General features: G+C 51.9%; 2 protein-coding genes across 8 annotated transcripts in view; one reads left to right on the plus strand and one right to left on the minus strand.

The window, feature by feature from the left end:
- The window catches only part of NCAPD3 (non-SMC condensin II complex subunit D3), a 34,734-nt gene extending 25,364 nt beyond the window's left edge, over positions 1–9,370 (minus strand). For 5 of the 7 annotated variants that reach the window (XM_068172012.1, XM_068172008.1, XM_068172006.1 and 2 more), the window contains exons 1-13: positions 8,968–9,370; positions 8,214–8,368; positions 7,616–7,778; positions 6,663–6,838; positions 6,405–6,575; positions 5,826–5,887; positions 5,482–5,569; positions 4,057–4,190; positions 3,298–3,370; positions 2,892–3,014; positions 2,496–2,748; positions 1,892–1,975; positions 1,652–1,735 (exon numbers count right to left, since the gene is read on the minus strand). In XM_068172012.1, coding sequence (XP_068028113.1) covers positions 1,652–1,735; positions 1,892–1,975; positions 2,496–2,748; positions 2,892–3,014; positions 3,298–3,370; positions 4,057–4,190; positions 5,482–5,569; positions 5,826–5,887; positions 6,405–6,575; positions 6,663–6,838; positions 7,616–7,778; positions 8,214–8,368; positions 8,968–9,370 — 1,969 coding nt within the window. The remainder of the gene's footprint in view (positions 1–1,651; positions 1,736–1,891; positions 1,976–2,495; positions 2,749–2,891; positions 3,015–3,297; positions 3,371–4,056; positions 4,191–5,481; positions 5,570–5,825; positions 5,888–6,404; positions 6,576–6,662; positions 6,839–7,615; positions 7,779–8,213; positions 8,369–8,967) is intronic. The other 2 variants (XM_068172010.1, XM_068172009.1) reach the window with 1 other exon arrangement.
- A 9-nt stretch (positions 9,371–9,379) lies between these two features.
- Positions 9,380–20,652, plus strand: VPS26B (VPS26 retromer complex component B). Its single transcript, XM_068172055.1, has 6 exons — positions 9,380–9,602; positions 13,945–14,101; positions 15,205–15,369; positions 16,127–16,302; positions 16,939–17,081; positions 17,710–20,652. Exons 1-6 carry the CDS (start codon positions 9,380–9,382, stop codon positions 17,854–17,856), a joined length of 1,011 nt encoding a protein of 336 aa, XP_068028156.1. The 3' UTR covers positions 17,857–20,652.
- The last annotated feature ends 373 nt before the right edge of the window (positions 20,653–21,025 follow it).

The following is a 21,025-nucleotide window of genomic DNA, read 5'->3' on the forward strand; positions in this document are numbered from 1 at the left end:
TTCACATGGACATCCATCCTGTTGCCATTAAAAATAGGATTAGTCACAGGGAACTAAGCAAAACTAGCTTAAAAATACATTTTTACCAAAAGGAAGCAAAGGGACTTTGATCTGGGCTTTCTTAATGGGCAGCTAAGTGCAGTTCCATCCTCCTCCCAAGAGCAGCTGCACAGGAAGAGCACAGAACCTTTCCACTGCAAGATTTTGCTACTAAAATAATCCAGTCTTTTGAAGGCAACCAAATAATCACACTTTGACATTGATTTTTCTGGTGTAGAAAAGAGTGGGTGGGGGTGGGGAACCAAACAACAAAAGAACCAAAATTCCCAAGTTTTCAATGGCTGAGAACTCCCAAGGGAAGGGAATGTTTGATGCTGGTGGGCAGAGGGAATTCTGCAGTGCACACCTCACCTTGCAGGTTATCCCCACCCTTCTTATCTCTGCCCTTGAGCGCTGAGCATGTTCTGACTATCCCTGGCTGAGCTTTATTTATTTTCCAAAAGAAATGAGCTGTTTGGTCTTCAGAGGAGTGCAAAATTAGCACAGGCATAAGCCAAGCACAGGCATGGGCCAGACAGCTTTGCTAATGCACCTTGACTGCCTCGGAGAGCCCTGGATTGCAGAATCCTCTGGAGCTCCAGACAGTCTTTTTTCATTCCAGCCTTTTCTTAATTTGTTTTGCCAAGTGCCAAGTGTGTGCTCTGCTGGGTATCAGAGACAAACCCAGGCATCCTCTGGCACGAGGAGCCTGCAACTAAACAGGGAATTCACAATACCTTGAGTGGCCTGGAGGACTTTTCTATCTGAGGGAGCAGATGAAGGAAATTTATCAGCAGAGCGTGTTTGAAAAAGGGAGCTTTCAATGGGGGCAGATTGGAGCCTGGCTCCTGGAGACAGGGAGGGAGATCCCATGTGAGGAGCAGCATGGAACAAAAGCACCACTGTAGGATGTGAGGCAAGCAGAGAATTGAACTGTCAGCAGTTCAAGGGAGGTGAACAGCAAGAACTGAGAGCGCAGATGCTGGCAGGGGCCGAAAGGTTAGGGAGAAAAGCTTTTCCACACAAGAGGAAAAGAGAGGGAGAGGTTTGAAGGAGGAACATCCCGGCCACAAAAGCCAACGTGCACGGTGATTTCATGCTATCAACACTTGAGAGGCAGCTTGGCATGCTGCATCAGGACATTTCGTGTGGCACTCTGCTTTCAGCTTTCAACCTGATGCTGCAGAGAAACAGACCCTTGCCCACTGAACAGTGCTACTCAAAGGTGCTGGGCTTTACACAGCAAAATATATCAGTTCTTTGTGCACTGGAGCAAGAGATTTAATTACCCTGAAATTCATGGAGCTACAAGCGTTACATTCCACATAAATTACCATTTGGGAAGAATAAATTACCTGCTTTTCAACAAGTGTTGCCACCACATTAGTACCAACAGACATGTGCATTTCAGGATCAAATGTCTTTTTCGGACTTGAGTGGAAATAGTGTTTCTTTATGGCTGGCAATTCCACCCCCTTCATCACCCCTAAGTGTTTTGTAACAGCTTTCTCCACTTCCTTTGAGAAATGGACAATGAATACACTTCAGAAAGTCTGATTTCAATTAAGGCTTTGAATGCTTAGCTGGAAAGGCTGCTTTAATTCTGACATACCATCAGGCCCAGCAGTGTCACTGCTGTCTGTCAGCTCGATAGCTCTGAAAGTTGGTAAGGTCTTCAGTGGATGGTTGGACACAGCTGAAAGAAAAGATAAAAGCTGAGGAATAATAAAGGCATACATTCACCTGGCAAGAAGATGGTTCAGTGTTAAACAGAGAGCCTCATGCATGCCCTGGGTTTAACAGATGTGTGTATTTTTAGGAAATGGCATGCCAAGAAAAGCCTAAGACTTACTGGAAAAGAATGACTCTATACCTTCTGCACTGACTGTCACGCTCGCAGTGTTTGTGTTTGCTTCCAACACTGTGGGGACAGAGGCTGCCAAAAAAGAGAAATAAAAAAGGAAATCAAACAAAGTATTTTAATTCTGGATATCCTGCCATTCCAGATTTTCTTCGGGCGAGCAATCTAACCCTGGGATGCAGTGTGCAGGCTCTGAATCGTGCCATCTGGCCCTCAGCACACCTGAGGGAGCTCGGAATGCCAGTCACGAGCAGAACAACTTAGCAGAATCAAAAGGCAACTCAAGATTTAATCAGCTGTCAGGCAAGAACGAACTGCTTTTTTTTTTCCCAATGAGCAATTTCAGTTGTCTGTAAACATCCTTCAAAGGGACCTCACAGAGGACTCTCTTTAGAACTGATACACGAGAATAAATCCCTTCCAAAGATAAGGCTTCATAAGTAACAAGGCTCATGAATTACTGCTCATTATGACACAGTACGTAAGGACTCCGTGTGCCAGTTTTTAAAGTTCCTGACAACTCCTACCTCCCAGCAATTATCCCCTTGAAAGTTCAAGAATGATTTTCATTACCTCATGTGCCCACAATACTCACAGCTCTGTAGCAAGTCCTGAATGCTGTCCAAGGTAGCAGCAGCTTTCTTTTCGAGACAATAGGCAAAGCTGCTGAGAGCTTTGCTCCGCACCACGGGGGCTTTGTCTGAGCACCGGCCAAACACCATGACCTGCACTAAAAACTTGTGCTTTAGGAAACTCTGGTGCTCCTGGGACAAGGAGCTGCCTGGGCTCCTCTCTGGCAGCTCCAACAAAGCCAAGGCTACATCAAGAGCAAACACTCTGTAGGAAACCTGCAGGAAGAAAAAGCACACGAGGTGCTCTGTTAATGGAAGTGAACATGGAGTTTTCTTGCCTCTGGGTACCAGCAGTGACAGAGCTATTCAGTGCTGACATTGAACCCTTCATTTCCAAAGCATCAAGGAGATGCACTTACTTTGGTGAGCGAGTATTTATAAAGCCAAGCGATGAATTCAGCGAAGTCTGCACAGGGGAGTTTGTCCAGCAGGGTCACCAGGGCCTGGGCAGCGTAGGTGCGATAATCAGCCTTGTCTGGGACCTGAAAGAGAAGGCAAGGGCACCCTGTGATAATTCACTGCTCTGCTCTCAATGCCAGAAAAGCATTTCAAGGCTTAAGAGAAGTATTTTTTAATTTAATGAGCTGCTATGTTCACATTCAACAACAGTGAGAATCATCACACAGCTTCCTCAGTCACTACTTCACCATCACACATTTTCATTCCTTAGAAAAGATGGTGAAAACAGATTTCCTAAACTATTAATGATATTCCATTGTATCCACATGAGTTCTCCAGCTCCAGAAGTAACAGAGCTTAGCATACCTTGGTACAGATATGTTGGAGCAATATTCGCAGAACAGGATAAACAGCTTCTTTCAGCTCATCTACCAGAGAACTGCACAGGAGAGAGAGAAGCAGAATTTAACAAAGCTGGTTTATAACAGAGGAAAAGTCAAGGACATTCCTTTTAGAATGCGTTTGAGAAGTCAGGAAAAGTGGCCAGGAAAGTCAGGAAAATCCTTCTGGAATCATGAGTGCAGCAGGATATGCTCAGAGAACCATCCTTACTTTCCACATTAACCTGGCTTTGCAGGCACAAAATAATTTCTTCCCATACTTTTGTAACAAGTAGAAGGGTAACATGAAAAGCTTCTTTGTTCTCAATCCACTTTTATATGTTGTCTGGAGATCTCTGCACAAACTACACTTCCAACAACATGGATCCCCAACAGGGGGAATAAACACAGGCAAAGCACATCATTAAGCAGGAGAGAGCAAGAACTATGGAGGAATGAGCTCCATGTTAATCTTTCATTTCCTTCACAATTCTCTGTAGTAAAACACAAGACCTGAAAAACTGACACAAAGCAAAATACAGAAAATGGGTCCTTTCCACAGCACCTTCTTTTCCCTCTACCAGCAAGCTCGGTAAATTCCCATTCCAGACACTTTAATTAAGCCTCATTTGCACAAACAACTTCAAAGCCAGTGCCAGTTTGTCTCATCCCTTTATCACCTCAACAGCAAAGCAAAGGCATGCCAGAAGAAAGGAGCAGCCACGCTCAGAGCTCTGAACGTCACCTGATGAATTTCACAGCCTGGCTCCTGGCGCTGGTCACAGCTGATGTGATGGGAAGGGCCTCACACCTGGAACCCCCACTGCTCTCCACCATCAGAATGACACTGAGGAGTCGCTGGAACACACATCGAAGGGTCTGGAAAGAAGAGGTTATTGGCAGGCTCTTTTGCATGGATGGGCACTCCAGGGTCATGAAATAGTTCTGAATCAAGCTTAGAACCAAACAGCAGCACATGTAAAAGCATGACTCCTAGCAGACAAATTCCAAGAGGACACTTTCTAAATACACACAACATCTTTCCTGGCTGTCATGTTCTCATGCAAGTTCAGCAAAGTCTCAGAAGGGCTTTCTGAAAGCATTAACCACTGCCCTCCAAACAGGGCAAAGTCCCCCCTTCAAAGTCCCCTGTGGACTTTTTTTTGTCTGCCAGAAACACTTGGAATTTGAGGAAACTCGCTGGGTTTTGCGTAGATGTCTTAAGCTAAATGTGTGTTTCGCACTTGAACTCTTGGAGCTGCCTCCCTTGAATGTTCTTGGAACCACGGCTTGCCTCATGATCCTGACATTCCCTGTGCAAGCAGGAGAGGCAGGGAAGATGAGGCAGGTCTGGGAAAGGGAACGACAACACCTTGCTGTCACCACAAATGCCAACAGTTCTGAAAAGCTCATGCTGCACTGAGAAACCAAGGAGGCAGAAATACACAGGCCCAGGGCTGCTGGAGCTGGGCTGGCACTCAGGAATAAGCAGGCTGGTGTGTACTCCAGGCTTTCCTGACTAGACAGCTGCTGATTCCAGCCTGCAGGCTCAGAACCAGCCCAGGGGGTCACACAGACTCCCAGACACAGCTCGGGCACGCCCAACCTTCAGCAGCCCCACGCAGAGCAGCAGCGCTCAGGTAAGTGGAAGATGCCCCGCTCTGCCTGCCAATTTAAACAAATAAAGACGGGAAGTTTCTGGCAGAACTGGCTGCTCCACGATCTCAGAGTGTTCTCTGAACAAGAACCAGCCGTGCTCAGCCTCACAGAGCACACAGAGCACTGCACAGCCCAGCCCCTCACACGCTGCCAGGCGGTGCTGCAGCTCCATCTAGCAGGGAATCACAACATTCCAGGCAAAGGCAGCCACCTGGAACTCTCTTCTTCAAGGTTCAGAGGCCCAATGCCACTGCAGCTCTCCTTTGTTTTCACTTCATTTGCCATAAGAGTCAGCAGAGCATGGAATTCACTGCACACAAGTGCAGCAGCAATATGGACTGGTGTGGAATAAAACATCTTTGCTCTGACCCAGCAAAGATGGCACAAAGAGACCAAGTGAAGTGAAAAGTAAAAACCACACAAGCAAAAAATGACATGCCGAGAAGGAAAGAAGCAAGCACTCTTTTTCCAAGCTGCTGTGAGGGTGTTAAAGATTCTGTTTAACTTGTACCTTATCTTCTGTGCCATGGAGAGGGGAGCACAGTAAGTGAAGTCCATAATAGGCCAGCTCAGGAAGGTACTTGGCTTTATTAACATCCCTAAGGAAAGAAGGCAAAGAGATGTCTTCACCTCTCATCAGAGTAACTGTGACTATTAAAAGAGCTCATTGACTGCAAAACATTCAATATTCACAAGATGCTGTTTGCTGTCAGCACGTGGAACACATTCTAATTATCTTCATGAGAGAATCTGTCACTTTCATTTTCATATACACAGGACAACACAAGCACTGAGGGCTTTGCTTGTTCAGACCATCATACAAACACTAAGAATTATTAAGAATTATTTGCTCACATGGCTGCTGAAAACTCGAACTCGTGGAGCACTGGCTCAAAGCTGGTCATCTCAACAAAGACCTGCAAGGGAAGAGAGCCAAGCTGAGCTCAGTCCCCTGAGAGAAGCCAAGTCCCCTGAGAGGAGGGTGTGCAGGGCTTTGGGATGTCTGGGGTCACACCACTGGGTTCAACTTTCAGACACCTCCCTTGAAGCAGAACAAAAGCAGATCCCAAAGCCCAGAAGCTCCCCCCAGGAACAAGTGGGGGCTGCCCCTGGATCCCTGGAAGTGTCCAAGGCCAGGTTGGACAGGGCTTGGAGCAACCTGGGATAGTGGAAGGTGTCCCTGCCCATGGCAGGGACGGAACAGGATGAAATCTAAGGTCCCTTCCAGCCCAAACACTTCTGATTCCATGAACAAAACACTTGCAAGTGTTCAGCTCGAGAGGCAGACACAGAGCAGGCACCCTGCTCCCAATTTCCCTAATTCCCATCAGGTGACAGAAGGCAGGGCTGTCACCTCCTCCATGTGGAGTGCTCTGCATCCCCAAAACATCTGTGTTAGGGGACATAAGGCTCATCAAGCTGGATCCTCCTTACCTGCAGACAGTTCTGCATGCACTGAGGCTTTTCTTTTAGAGAGAACTTGGGCAGAAGTCTTAGGAAGTTTTTCAAAAGAAGGAAGATGGCATTGCGGACTTGGAGAAGATCTTCTGTTGAGAAGTAAACATTATCATCCTCTTCCTTCTCCTCTTCCAACATCTCTTCCATCTATATTGGCAGAAAAGAGAAACAGCTTGCCAACAATTTGCTTATTACTAGGGACTTGTATCTGAAGAGATTGCACAGACATCTTACACTGGAGTTGTCATTCCTGCTTGGCTTCCCTTTCTTTCTGTTCCTTCTGGCATTGGGCTGAGAGCTCTGAGCGTGTGCCTTCTTCCTTTTCCTCATCTCTTGAGGCCAGCATTTTGTCAGGGTGTAAAGACATTTATCAAACATCACTTGATGGAACACCTGGTTGGCTATGCTGCCTGCCCAGAAAAGACAAACATCAGTCCTCTTCCAGACAAAATACAGAGAACTTCAAACCATCTGGGCATCGTGTCCCATCCCTGGAAGTGGTCAATGCCAGGCTGGAGCAACCTGGTCTAGTGGAGAGTGTCCTTGCCCATGAAATGAGATAAGCTTTAAGGTCCCTCCCAGCCCAAATCAGTTTGTGGTTCTATGATCTCTCCACAGGTGTCCCAGAGCCTAAGAAAGTTCAAGAGAAGAATAAAGAGCTGCTTGAAGTGCACCAGGCTGATGCATCATCAGCAGTGACACATTCCAGCAGGATCACCAGCTGAATGACCCCTTCCAGCTGCACCATGGAGATCAGCAAAACTTCAGGGCATGCTGGAATACAAAGGATCCAGCTGTGACCTAACCTGCTGGAAACACTCAGCTGCTGGTTTTTTTAAACCGGTATTTTTGTTTTCACAAACAAACCCATCCAGATGTGCTGCACAGTGAAATCTCCCTGCTTACACAGCAGCAACAGGAATAAGCTCCTGCCTTGACTGTCAAAGCAGAGGGACCTGTGTGGTTCCAGCACTGTGCAGGCTCCTCTGTCACCTTGTCACAGACCTGCACTGAGGCCACCAAACCCCTCTGTGACAGGAGGCCAGGCCGCCACCAGCCCGTGACACCGCTCAGCCCCCGAGGATTTCAGGGCCATCAAGCCAGCACCACCACTGGAATTGTTACAAACCCACCCCTGCCTGACCTGTGCTGCCCCCAGCCATGAAGAGGAACATTTCAAGGCTCACCTGGGATCTCCAGCAGCAGCAGGTAGAGCCCAGCTGAGTGCAGAGCAAACACCCTCTGCTGCACGTTGGCTCTTTTCTGCTGGCCCACGTGCACAAAGTGATGCAGCACGGCCACCAGGGCCTGGTGGGACAGGCTGTTCTCAGCAAACAAGGTCCAGACATTCTGAGGCAAAACAGGAATAGTGAGGAACCCCATAATAACATGGATGTCCAAAACTAGCCATTATTTAGATTTTAACAGGTGCCACCATAACAAACCCCCTGTGTATTATATGTTTCATAAAGTATAATACACTATATTAAATATTTAATATTATATATAATATTTATATCATATTAATTACATTGATTAAGCATTTAGTCAATTGATTAAAATTAATAATTGGTATGTTGTATTGATTATTAGTAATTGTAATAACTATATATATATACTTAATATCATGCTAAGTTATATTATAAAAATTTGGGAATAGCTTCCTTCTGAAGCATTCCAGCACACAGAGCAAGAATCCTTTTTGAATATATTGTGAATTTCAAGGCAAGACAGTCGTGAAGAAGAGAAAGTGAGGGTGGCCGGCGCCGTGTTAGGTGATGTCACCTCTCTGCTCTCCTGGTCCCCGGCAGCAAAGGGCGCCAGAGCGCTGTACAGGCGGGTAAAGGTGTCGAGCCCGTCGGCCGTGATCTCCTCCGCTATCCAGGGATCCAGAGGCTCGCTCTCCGTGAAATCCATATCCCACACCGTGTCCACCCATACTGAGAGAGAGAAAAAAAAAGTGTTTGTAAGCGCCAGGGGGGAGATTTCTCCGAAGCACGCGTTTCACCCAAAATAAGGCTCCAACATGAACACGGACTACCGAAATCCAGCGCGCCAAGGGCAGCCGCTGCCAGTGTCAGGAGCCTCCCAATGCCTGGGGTCACCCGCACCCCGGTGACCGGGGGAGAGCCACCGGAACCGGGACCGGAACGGAGACAGAGGGACCGGGACTGACACCGGTACCGCGACAGAGAGAACGGGAGAGAGAGAGAGACTGGGACACAGAGACCGGGACATAGACTGACACCAAGACTGGGACCGGGACCGGGACACAGAGACCCGGACGGGAACCGAAACCGGGAGCGGGACCAAGGCAGGACCGGGAGGGCAACAGAGACAGATACCGAGACAGAGAGGCAGAACGGGAGAGAGACAGAGACCGGGACAGAGACCATAACAGAGAGCGGGACAGAAACGGAGACCCAGACGGGGACCGGGAAACAGAGAGACCGAGAGACACAGCGACCAAGACGGGAAAAGAGTTCGGCAAACCGGGCCCGGCCCCGGCCCCGGCCCGGGCCCGGGCCCGGGCCCGCACCTGCGGCCGGCTCCGGCAGCCGCCACCCGCCGAGCGCGCTCCGCAGCCGCTCCGCCGCCATCGCGCCGCCGCCGCCGCCCAGCTTCGAACGCGCCAATGGCGGCCGCGGGGCGGCGCGGGCCAATCGCGGCGGCCGCCGCTGCCCCGGAAGGAGCGGGGCGGGCGCGGCCGGGGCGGGGCTGCGCGGTGCGCGGTGCGCGGTGCGCGGGTCCCGCCGCCGCCGCCGCCGCCCCGGCAGCGCTGCCGCATTGCGGCCCCCCCGCGCCGCCGCCGCCGCCGCCGCTGCTGCCGCCGCCGCCCCGGCCCCTTCCCCGGTGTAGCTGCCGCCGCCCCGCGCAGCCCCGCCCCGGCCGCGATCCGCCAGCGGGGCCGCGGGGTCCGCCCGCGCCGCCCCGCGCCGCATCCCGGGACCATGAGCTTCTTCGGGTTCGGGCAGAGCCCGGAGCTGGAGCTGGTGCTGAGCGACGCCGAGAGCCGGCGGCGGGTGGAGCACAAGACGGAGGAAGGCAAGAAGGAGAAATATTTCCTCTTCTACGACGGCGAGACCGTGTCGGGGCGGGTGGTCCTCACCCTCAAGAACCCCAACAAGCGGCTGGAGCACCAGGGCATCAAAGTGGAGTTCATCGGGCAGATCGGTGAGCGGGGCGGCCTGCGGGCCCGGCTGTCCCTTCCCGATGCCCCTGGTGGGTGCCGGGAGCAGCGCTGCACCGCACGGTGCCGGGATCCCGCTGCTGCCGGGGTCCAGGGAGGATCACGGCATCCCACAGGTGCCAAGGGGCTGGGGAGCATTGCTGAACCCCACGGTACTGAGATCCCTGCGGTGCCAGGGATCCAGAGAGCATTGCTGGTGCTGAGGGTACAGGGAGCATCACTGCATCCCATGTTAGCTCACTGGTACCGGGGGTCTAGGGCCACTGCTGTGCCCCATGGCACTGGGATCCTATTGGCATTGCTGTGCCCCACAGTGCTGGGATCTGGGGGCATTGCTGTGCCCCATGGCACTGGGATCCTATTGGTACCAGGGGTCTGGGGGCATTGCTGTGCCCCACAGTGCTGGGATCTGGGGGCATTGCTGTGCCCCATGGCACTGGGATCCCACTGGTACTGGGGTTCTGGGGGCATTGCTGTGCCCCATGGCACTGGGGTGCCGCTGGTACTGGGGGTTCTGGGGGCATTGCTGTGTCCCACAGTGCTGGGATCCCGCTGGTACTGGGGGTTCTGGGGGCATTGCTGTGCCCCATGGCACTGGGGTCCCGCTGGTACTGGGGGGTCTGAGGGCATCGATTTGCCCCGTGGCACTGGGATCCCACTGGTACTGGGGTTCTGGGGGCATTGCTGTGTCCCACAGTGCGGGCATCCCACTGGTACTGGGGTTCTGGGGGCATTGCTGTGCTCCATGGCACTGGGGTCCCGCTGGTACTGGGGGGTCTGAGGGCATCGATTTGCCCCATGGCACTGGGATCCCACTGGTACTGGGGTTCTGGGGGCATTGCTGTGTCCCACAGTGCTGGGATCCCGCTGGTACTGGGGGTTCTGGGGGCATTGCTGTGCCCCATGGCACTGGGATCCCGCTGGTACTGGGGGTTCTGGGGGCATTGCTGTGTCCCACAGTGCTGGGATCCCACTGGTACTGGGGTTCTGGGGGCATTGCTGTGCCCCATGGCACTGGGATCCCACTGGTACTGGGGGTTCTGGGGGCATTGCTGTGCCCCATGGCACTGGGATCCCACTGGTACTGGGGTTCTGGGGGCATTGCTGTGCTCCATGGCACTGGGGTCCCGCTGGTACTGGGGGGTCTGAGGGCATCGATTTGCCCCATGGCACTGGGATCCCACTGGTACTGGGGTTCTGGGGGCATTGCTGTGCCCCATGGCACTGGGATCCCGCTGGTACTGGGGGTTCTGGGGGCATTGCTGTGCCCCATGGCACTGGGATCCCACTGGTACTGGGGGTTCTGGGGGCATTGCTGTGCCCCATGGCACTGGGATCCCGCTGGTGTGGAGCAGGTTCTGCTCGCTCCCGAGCGATGCCCGGCTGCACGCAGCATTCCCACAGCTGCTGGACATTATTCCACCCTCCGAGCTGGGCCGCCTGGCCTGTTCTCCAGGCTTGAGCCCTGGCAGAAGGAAGGGCATTCCAGTCCTTTTCCAGGTCATTGTTCTCCTGTCCTAATTTCTCGCTTCTGCTCGGTCACCAGTTTCAGCTGCGAGCTGGGCATGCTTTGGTTCCGTCCTGCAGCTGCAGGTCAGCCTGGACCTGCTGCCAACGCCGGCTGCCAGGCCCTGCTCCCCATGCTGGCTGTTCCCGCTCCAGGAGCTGTCTGCCTGCTTCCCTCGTGTGCCTGCTGATCCTCTTAGGGATGCTGAGGGTGCTGATGGGGTGGCTTTTGTCCTTATGTCCCTTTTACCTGCGTGGATCACCTTTCCTGAGGCTCGCAGGCTCACCTTGGCTGATCCCACCTTCTACTCCGCACGTCCCTGCACGGTTGGTCGGGTGACTTCAGGTTGTTCAAAACTTGTGGTTATCTGTGCGTGTAACCAATTCGGGTTTAATATTTCCTGCTGTCGTAGGGGAAAGGCAGCTGCCACACCCACTCCTCCCTCGGAGAGGAGCTGTCCCTGCTCCACGGACATGCCTTGAGCCCCACAAGCCAAAATAAGTTCAGGATGTTCCTTCCCAGTGATGTGGCTGCCTGCGAGGCCTCACATCTGTGGCTCTCTGTGCTTGGCTCTAAACCCCAAAATCACTGCTGGAGCCAGGGGCCTGCAGCCTTTGCATTGCAAATTGTGTGGTGAGGGAACATGAGCAGATTTCCCACCCAACCCCATGCTGCTGTTTGAGTTTTATTGGCTTTGCTTGTGCCTGACTCTGGTTTTTGGAAGGGAAGGGAGTGTGTAAATGATGGAGTGCAGGTGAGGCTGTTCACCAGGAGCCAGGGTATGAGTTGCTATTGATACGGTTCCCAGTGGAAATTAAGTATGAACTTTGTTTCCTGCCCCACTGTCTCTACTGTGCTGCCTTGCCTGCATCTCATTCCCTGTTTTGGAAGACTTTTGAGCCATGCCTGCATGGAATTACTGCTTTGCATGCATGTTATTGCTCAAGCAGGGTGTGTTAGAGCTGCTGTGGCTGCACATCAGTCCTTATGCCCCTCAGGCCTTTTTGATAAATCACTGAAGTTTGTACCACTAATTGCACTTCTCAATGCTTTCCATCTTGTATTCTGACTTCTTGCTGCCATGAGGTCAGCGTGGAGGTGAGACAATTTAACAGGCAGGAGGACTGGGCTGTGAAGGAGGGACATTTTGCAGGGAAGATGTTCCAGAGCAGGTACCAGATGCCAGACTGAGAGTGCTGGGTCCTGCCTGCTCCCAGGTGAGCATGGAACCCATTCCAGATGGTTTCATCTCTGGTGGCTGTGGCCTGAGCAAGCCACTGAAATGTTGGCAGGTTATTTTCTCAGTCTGGAAACATTATAGCTCTGAAAACCTGAAATTACAGCTTATACCTGTTTGACAGGCTGGAGTGTGGGAAACATCACTCTGCTAAAGGCTTCAGAGTGCCAAACATGACCTTCTGAGGTAGCAGAGAACTCAGTGCACTGACATCTCCCTCCCCTTGGTTTTTTGATTTGTGCCTCCTGCATCGTGTGTCACGATGGTCTGGGCTGATTCCTCTATTTCTGTGGCTGATTCCTCTTTTTCTGTTGGCACGTGGCTTCTCCCTGTCACATCAGAAAGCACTTTCCTCTCAGTGGACACACAGATTCAGTGCACAGAGAGAGGCTTGGTTATTTATGTCACCTGCCCAGCCTAAAGGGCTTGGTGACATTTGCTGTTGTGCGTAAGTGAGGGCAGCTCTAGTGCCAAAATTTCCATTAGAGAGATAAGGTGAGCAAAGGGCTGTGAGAAACAGGCATCGCTTAAAAAGCTGAAATCTCATCGTGCATCTCAAGGAGGGCTGAACTGCAGTTCCTGGGCACCTCTAATACCTCTCAGGAGCCTCCTCTGCACAGTTTAGTGCTGACACTGAGCTTGGTGAGTGTGATTGTGTGATGACTTAGGTTTTTGTTTCCTCATCTAAGCAGAAAGGCTTTGCCTTGCAGAAGGGCTGTGTGGGTGTCCTGTAGGCACAGGCTCACACGCAGGGCTGGGAAGGGCAGGTTTCATTGATGGGTTTGGGTAATCCCAAGCTGCTCATGCAAATTGCAGAGTTTTAAGGGTTTTGTTGCTTTGTCTTGAGGCAGAAAACTCGGTGGAGGTGTGGAGGATTGCTTTCATTAAGTGAGGAAACCTGTAGTTTCCCGCTGATGTGGAAGGGTTGTGGGGAAAAGCGAGGCAAAGCTGGTCACGGAGCTGGTTTGAGCAGTGCTTCCAGAGGTGAGAGCTCCCTCACCGTGCTCACGTGGCCATTAATGTGTTATCCATGGGCTGGAGGAGCAGTGGATTCAGCTGCCTCCCCACACACAGGGTGGCTGTGCAGCAGGATCAACGCTGTCATTTATTCCCTGCTGCACCTCAAGGCCTCTCAAGCTCTTTGCTGTCCAAGGATAAGCAGGAGCAGTTGGAATCATCCTGTCCCCTCGGTTTTGCTCTGTCACTGTCTGTTCCAGACAAGCAGTGGTGGTTTTTCCTCACAGTGGCAATGCCTTTGGCCTGGAATACAGTGCAGAAAATTATTGGAAGGGTTTGCATGAGCTACAAACCATATTTAATATTGATAATAGGCAACTTGTGTCTCCTCAAGGCAAGTTCTTGATTTATTGTAGTAAAGGAGGCTGTGGGGACCTTTTCCTTCCTGTTTCAGGGAGGAAAGTTGTGGCCTGCACCTGGCTCTGATGAAGACAGGGAACAAGCGCAGTTCCCCTGGTAGGTTCTGTGAATGGTGTTGAAGGAAGGAGTGACCTGGACAAAAGAGTTGCTGAAAATCTCCTGTGTCACGTGGGGCTAAGCTTAACCTGGATTTCCATTTTCCTAGAACTCTACTATGACCGAGGGAACCACCACGAGTTCGTGTCCCTGGTGAAGGACCTGGCCCGGCCTGGGGAATTCACTCAATCACAAACATTTGACTTTGAGTTCACACACGTGGAGAAACCTTACGAGTCCTACACGGGGCAGAATGTGAAGCTACGGTGAGTCCCCTGCCCTGGCTGACCCCAGTTCTGCTCTCTGTGAGTGCTGATATTCACTCTGATGATGCAGAACTCCAAATTAATTCTGGGGCCTGAGTTGTAAAAGGCTGCTTTTGAGATCTTTGCTTTACAAGCATGCAGCAGGCTCTTTATGGAGCTTGTTTTTCCCCTTTTGAGTGACAAGAGAAATCAGCCCCTTTTGAATCAAATGCTTGCTAATTTATTTGATAATTCAAAAAATCAAAATAAACTGTTTGGTTTAGTCTCCAGTGGGGATATTTTTGCTGTAATCAGTCTTGTCAACTTTAATTGTGCTCTGTATGCAAACAGATGCTTCGCTTGTGCCTTGTTCATATGTTAGAAATGATATTTCACATCAAAGCACTCAATCGACTCAAAATCCTTTCACTGCCTTCAAAGTGGGGGTTGGAAAAGTCTGAGATCTGCACTGGGAGGTGTGGCTGTGCAGCCTGATGTAATCTTGCAAAAGGGCAGTGGTTTTAACATGTGCAGGCTGTTCCTTGGATCCCCAAAACGGGGCTTAGGTAACCCGGACTCACAAATGCTTGGAAGCTGAGAGGAGCTTGCTTTTCCATCTGAAAATTCCCTTCTGCTTTTGCACTGTGGGGTGTTGGCTGCTCCTGGGGCAGGTACACATAAAGAGCTGGGGTCTCGTTTGCTGTGGGTTTATTTTGTTCAGACCTGGACTAAAAAAGAGCAATGTAACAGCAAATGACACTGTTATGGAAGGGAAAGGAAGGGAAGAGAAGCTTCCTTGCTGTTCTGCTTCCTTGTGACAATTCTTTGGTTTCCCTTGGACATTCCCCATTCCCTGCTCTTGAAATGCTGGCCCTTCTCTCAGCTGTGCATGAGCTGAACTGAGCACCTCACTTTGCCACGGAGGAAGTTCCAAGCTTCAGTGGGGAAAAGGAACTTTCTCAGTGGACCTGTTGAGTTGATGACACGTTTTGTTTAGATTGGCAATCAAACACGTTTCAGCTCTTTACATGGATCTGTGTAGTGAGGCTGCTTGGATAGTGCAGCCCAAGCCCCCCAGCCCCTGTCCCTGCTGTGACCCTGATGGGAGGGGACTGTCCCTGCAGGTATTTCCTCCGTGCCACCGTGAGCCGCAGGCTGAACGACGTGGTCAAGGAGATGGACATCGTTGTGCACACCCTGAGCACCTACCCCGAGCTCAACTCCTCCATCAAGATGGAAGTGGGCATCGAGGACTGCCTGCACATCGAGTTCGAGTACAACAAGTCCAAGTGAGTGGCTCAGGAGCAGCTGGGGGCTCTGGGGACCCACCTGCTGGAGGTTTCCTCAAAGGAATTCCATGTCCATGTGCTCCAGAGAGGCTGGGAGACAGCTCAGATCCTCCCTGATCCGTGGGCTCCTCTCCTTTCCCCGTACCTCTGGATCAAGGAGTGGGAAGCAGTGGCTGTGGTTCACTGAGCCTGGAGCACAGCATGAAATTCTTGCTGTAACTTCCCACTCCCTGTATCCTCAGCCAGATCAATACTTCCAGGTGTCTCCAAAATGCAATGTTTGCTCCTTTCCAGGCAATGCAGCTGAAGTGGGAATTAACTCCAGCAAACAAGTTGGGGACTTTTAGAGTACTCTCAGTGCATCTTTCCCAGCTGGTGCTGGCAAATCTACCTGCAAGTGGTGCTTGGTCCAAGGTTGGACTCGATGATCTCAGAGGTCTTCTCCAACCTAAATGATTCTGTGATTTGGGTTGATTTAGTTGATCTCAAATACTGAGTTTGGAGCCTTTGCTCTTACAGGGGTTTCTTGCAGATATTTAGCCTAAAGTGATGTTTTTAATTTATCTGCTCATGCTAAATGTTCTTGTGGGTTTCCAAAAGAGCAGAGGGTGGAAATGAAGGGCTGGTGAGAGTGGCTGGTTTGCCATCTGCTGGGGATGAGAGCAAAGTGCTTGCCCAGCAAGTTCCTGCACGTCAACCCCAGCCCTGCTCTGCTGCACAGGGTTTGATCCTGGTGTTTCCTCCCATCTCGTGCCAGGTACCATTTAAAAGATGTGATTGTGGGGAAGATCTACTTCCTGCTGGTGCGGATCAAGATCAAGCACATGGAGATAGACATCATCAAGAGGGAGACGACGGGCACGGGGCCCAACGTGTACCACGAGAACGATACCATAGCCAAGTATGAGATCATGGATGGGGCACCTGTGAGAGGTGAGAGGGCACAGGAACCCCCAGGATTGCTCTCCCAGAGGATTTTGGGGTGGGAATAGGGCTCTTGAAGTATCTTCTGTGTGCTCAGCATCCTGTTCCACTGCTGTGGGCTCAGAGCAGGGGATTGATCTGATCCCCTTCCTTCTCCAGCGTGATGAGGAGCAGCTAAGACAGAATCAGTTGCAATGACTTAATTCTTTTGATGAAGCAGTGGCAGAACCAGCTATAAATTCACAGTTGGCATGGGCCAGCAGCTGGCATTGCTGCAGCTCAGAGCAGAGGTGGTGTTCTTGCTCTGTGCCAATCTCCCATGCCACTGTTCTTTTGCCCAGCATAGTCACCTGCTAGAGAAAATGTCACCTTACTCATTTTTTCCTGCAGTGCTGTCTTGATGCAGGTCCCAAAAGAGTCCTGTGCTGTTAGAGTGGAACTGGAATAGCTGTCAGCAAGGGCAGGATCTGGCTGAGGACGGTGCATGCTGGTTTCTGGAGAGAGTTGAGGTCTTCTAGCTCATGTTAGTCCACTTGTGGAAACGGTGACAAAGGTTGTGGCCGTGTGAGTTTGTGTTTTGCTGCTGCTGCTCTCCTGGTTTCTTTCTTCATCCTGTCTGTGCTGACAGCTCTGTGCCCTTTCCAGGGGAGTCCATTCCCATCAGGCTCTTTCTGGCTGGCTACGAGCTGACTCCAACCATGAGGGACATCAACAAGAAGTTCTCTGTGCGTTATTACCTCAATCTGGTGCTGATCGATGAGGAGGAGAGACGCTACTTCAAACAGCAGGTGAGAAACAGAGCTGCTCTTCTCCTTGGACCTGTGCGTGGTTGGTTGGGATGCTTTTACAAGGACCTACTGGGAATTTGGGATTCATCACATGGAAGGACGATCTTGAACAAATCCATGCAGGTCAGATGTCTGTGGTGGTGAGGAGAAGTCTGGAAAGTGCCTGCCTGGGATATCTTTTCTGCTCAGTGGTGAAGTTTCTGTGCTTCACCTTATCAGTGGCACTAGGACAGAGGTGCTGTGGATGTCCTCTGTGTGCCCAGAGCCAGAGGTGCTGTGGATGTCCTCTGTGTGCCCAGAGCCAGAGGTGCTGTGGATGTCCTCTGTGTGCCCACACCCCAGAGCCAGAGGTGCTGTGCTTGTCCTCTGTGTGCCCACCCCAGTGGTGGAGCTTCTGTGCTTCATCTTATCAGTGGCACTAGGACAGAGGTGCTGTGGACATCCTCTGTGTGCCCAGACCCCAGAGAGGAGCTTCCTACCCAAATTTCAGGCAGGCTGCCCTGCTGGGTGTGTCCTGGCTGTGGGTGGAACACCGAGCCTGGTTCACCCTGCGGGGCTGGCTGGAGCAGCAGAAGGTCTCAGCAGAAGGTCTCAGGAGCCCTGACAAGCCTTGCCTGTGTCCCTGCAGGAGGTGGTGCTGTGGAGGAAAGGGGACATCGTGAGGAAGAGCATGTCCCACCAGGCTGCCATCGCGTCGCAGCGCTTCGAGGGGACGTCCTCACACGGCGAGGCCAAGCCCCCCGGGCAGCCCGCCGAGAACAACGGCCGGCAGTGAGGCCGGGGGGCGCCGGGAGCCCCCCCAGCACAGCGGCACCGACGGGAGACGCTCAGAGACTTCACAGAAATAAATACCCGGTTTTGACTTCATTCCTTTCTTCGAAGGACTGGCGGGGTGGGATGGGGCGGGAGGGCTCGGCCAGCTGGAGCTGGAGGTGCCACGGCGCTTCCCAATCCATCCGTTCCTCTGGAGGCTGGGCCCGGCTGATGGAGGCGATGCCCGGGGGCTGCGGGGCTGCCTGATCTCCTCTGTGCCCCCAGAGCCTCGGCCTGGCGGGGAAGGAGAGAGCAAGGGAAGGCCCAGGCTGCCGCGTGGAGGGTGCTTTGGGGCTCTGTAGGATGGATGTTTTTCTTGCCTTTCCAAAATCTTGCCTGGGGAAAACAGCCCGGTGATAAGCTGGATGCTAGAGGAGGGATCAGAGACTGTGGCGTGGCCTGCTGGAAATCTTGTGGTGTCATCCCCTCGCTGCTTCCCCTTCTTCCTCTTCGTGCTGGTGTTGGATTCCTTGCCACAAACAGTTGGATGCTGGAGGTGACTCAGCCCTGGGACTGCCACCCAGCCACGTGGAGCACGGGCAGGGCCGTGCTGTGTCCCACCAGGAGCTGTGGCTGGTAGGAGGGAGTGAGATGTGGCTACAGGAGGAGGTGGCATGGGGTGGGCAGAGCGGTGACAGTCCCAGTGCTGCTGGGTGGGCAACAAGTTGGGGCAGGAAGGCTCCTGGCCATGAGCTGTGCCTTCCTAGTCTTGTCCCGAGATCCACACTCTGGCTGCTGCTCCCGTGCAGCTCCCAGGTGCTGCTGCAGGGAGGTGTAGAGAGCAGCTCTGAAGCTCTTGGGGGCTCTCCTGTGGATGGATTTACTGCCTGCCCGTGTCTGTGTCCTTGGGACAGAGCAGGCTTTGTGTGGGGATGGACAGCAGTGTGGGGACACGAGCGTGTGGTCTGGTTTGCTGCCTCCTGCCTGCAGGATGAGGGTTAGTGGGGCAGAAGGTGGATGCAATTGTTGTGGGAGGCTCAAACAGGCCTGTGTGAGCTGCTGGAAGGAGCCAAGCAGCACCTGGAAGGGTGGCAGAGCTCTGATTCCAGAGACACATTCCTGAGGCCTGAGCTGAAGTCACCAGCGAGGTCTGAGATCATGCAGTGAACGGAGAACCTGAATGTGGGTTTCTTTTTTAAAATAAGCTGCTTTTAGCCTTCAGCTAAGTAGACTCATGAGAACATTCCCAGAAGGAAGTCACTCCTCCATTAAAAATCTGATGTGGCTTTGTAGACTTGATTGACTGGGTTTGGAGAATGTCCATCCTGTCCAGCTGCCCTTCACCAAGCAGGTGCTGAGACCTCCTACCCAAGGGGGAGACCAGCCTGCACCAAGTGCTGGGATATGAGCTCTGTCAAGTGGGATTTGTCTGGATTTCCCTGAGTTTGTGGCTCGCTAGTTTGTCCAGCTTCCTTTTGGCTCTGGAATCAAGCTCCTCTGTCCTACAGCTGAACGTAGAGCAGGTGTCCTGCAGCTGGGAAATGGAAGTTTCTGCTTTGTTCAGTGCAGTGCTGGTGGAGGGAGTGGGGCTGGGGTGGGAAGGGGAGCTTTTTATGTAATGACAGCTACTGTATTTCAGTGATAAATGTGTGTTTCTGCTTGCCAAAGTAAGTTATCTTTTCCTCACCACGTGTAAGGTTGTGGTTTTTAGTAGAGCTGGCCAGTCTCACTCTGTAGAGGACACTAATGCTCTCATCTCTGCTGAATGCTCATGTCACCTCCTGGTTCTGCTGTGCCCCACTGAAGACGTGGCTTGCTTGTCCCCCCACGGGGAGCCTGTGCCATGGGCTGGGGCCGTGTCTTCCCAAGGCTGGAGCAAAAGGACACTGCAGACAGCAATCACCTTGTGCCAGGCCGAGGGCTGGGGACCTCTGCCATGGCAAAGGACCCTGGATGTCACTTGGGACACTCTTCCCTCCCTCCCTGGGGGGAACTGGCTGTGCTGCAGCCAGGCACAATCCTTTAGGGACAGGTGAGGCTCCTTTGGGAGCTCTTGGGGATAGCAAACTGTTCTTCTATGGCTGAGCTGAGCACAGTAGTGCCCTTGCAATCTTCTTAAGCTTTCCTTCAGCTCCCTCCTTGCCTTTATTCCTTTATTCCCTTTATTCCCCTGGATTGTAGGCCATGTGGTAGGAAAGAAGTCCCCTGGATGGAGATGTCTCTGCATTCCAGGAGTGTTTTTTTTTCCTGCCTGACTGGGTGTGAGACCATTACCTGGGGCTGTAAGGAGATGGCTCTTCAACATCTGTTCATCATTCCTGGAGGGTTCCTTTGGAAAAGGTGCATGAGTCTCTACATTGATTTGGGAGATTTTTCCTACCTTGTCCCCCCTCCCCCGTGTCCCTTCGTGTGGAACCAGAATTCAGAAATGTCCCCATTTTTACTGAATCTGATGGACCATTCAGCCTGTTAGCCACTGGGCCCTGTTTGTCTGGGGTGGAGCAGATGTGCTGAGCATCCTTAGAGAGAAGCTGGGGCCACTGCAGGACAAGGTACTCTAGAGCAGTGTTTGGTTAGCATGTCAAGGGGCAGATGCTGCTCGAGCAGTCCTGTCCCCCTGAGCTGGTGGTTCTGTGCTGTACTTGGGTCATTCGAGGGGAGTGGGCAAGTACCAAACCAAGCAGTGCAAGTTGTAATTAAGCCTCTGCTGTGTTTACATGTTTCTTAATTCGTCGTCTTTTCAATGGCTGTATTTTAAAACTTGGGTTTTTTTGTCTCTCCAATTAAAAAGAGCCAACCCTGGCTGTCAAATGCTGTGCACGAGTTTGTCTGATGTTTTATATTGGGTTGGGGTTTTTTTCTATGGTATGAGATTTTTCTTTAAAAGTGCCACAGTGTGCAGCTCTCCAAACATGCTGGAAGAGTTTCTCCTTTGTTATCTTTATAAATCCTTGGTCTTTCTTTAAGCTGTGTCACTGCTTGGCAGCTGTGCTGGTGAAGGACCCATGTGGCTTAAAAATTAGCAGGCTGGCTTTATTTTCTTCCATTTCCCTGATGTCAGAACTAAAATAACGTGGGAACTTTTGTACCTGCAGGAAGTTCACTGTGATCTGCTTTGTGTATCCATCTCCAGAGACACTGTTTACAACAGCATGCACTGACAGGACGGGGGGGAAAGGCTTCCAACTGAC

Source organism: Anomalospiza imberbis, chromosome 24, assembly GCF_031753505.1.
Source record: "Anomalospiza imberbis isolate Cuckoo-Finch-1a 21T00152 chromosome 24, ASM3175350v1, whole genome shotgun sequence".
Classification (NCBI taxonomy): Eukaryota; Metazoa; Chordata; class Aves; order Passeriformes; family Viduidae; genus Anomalospiza; species Anomalospiza imberbis.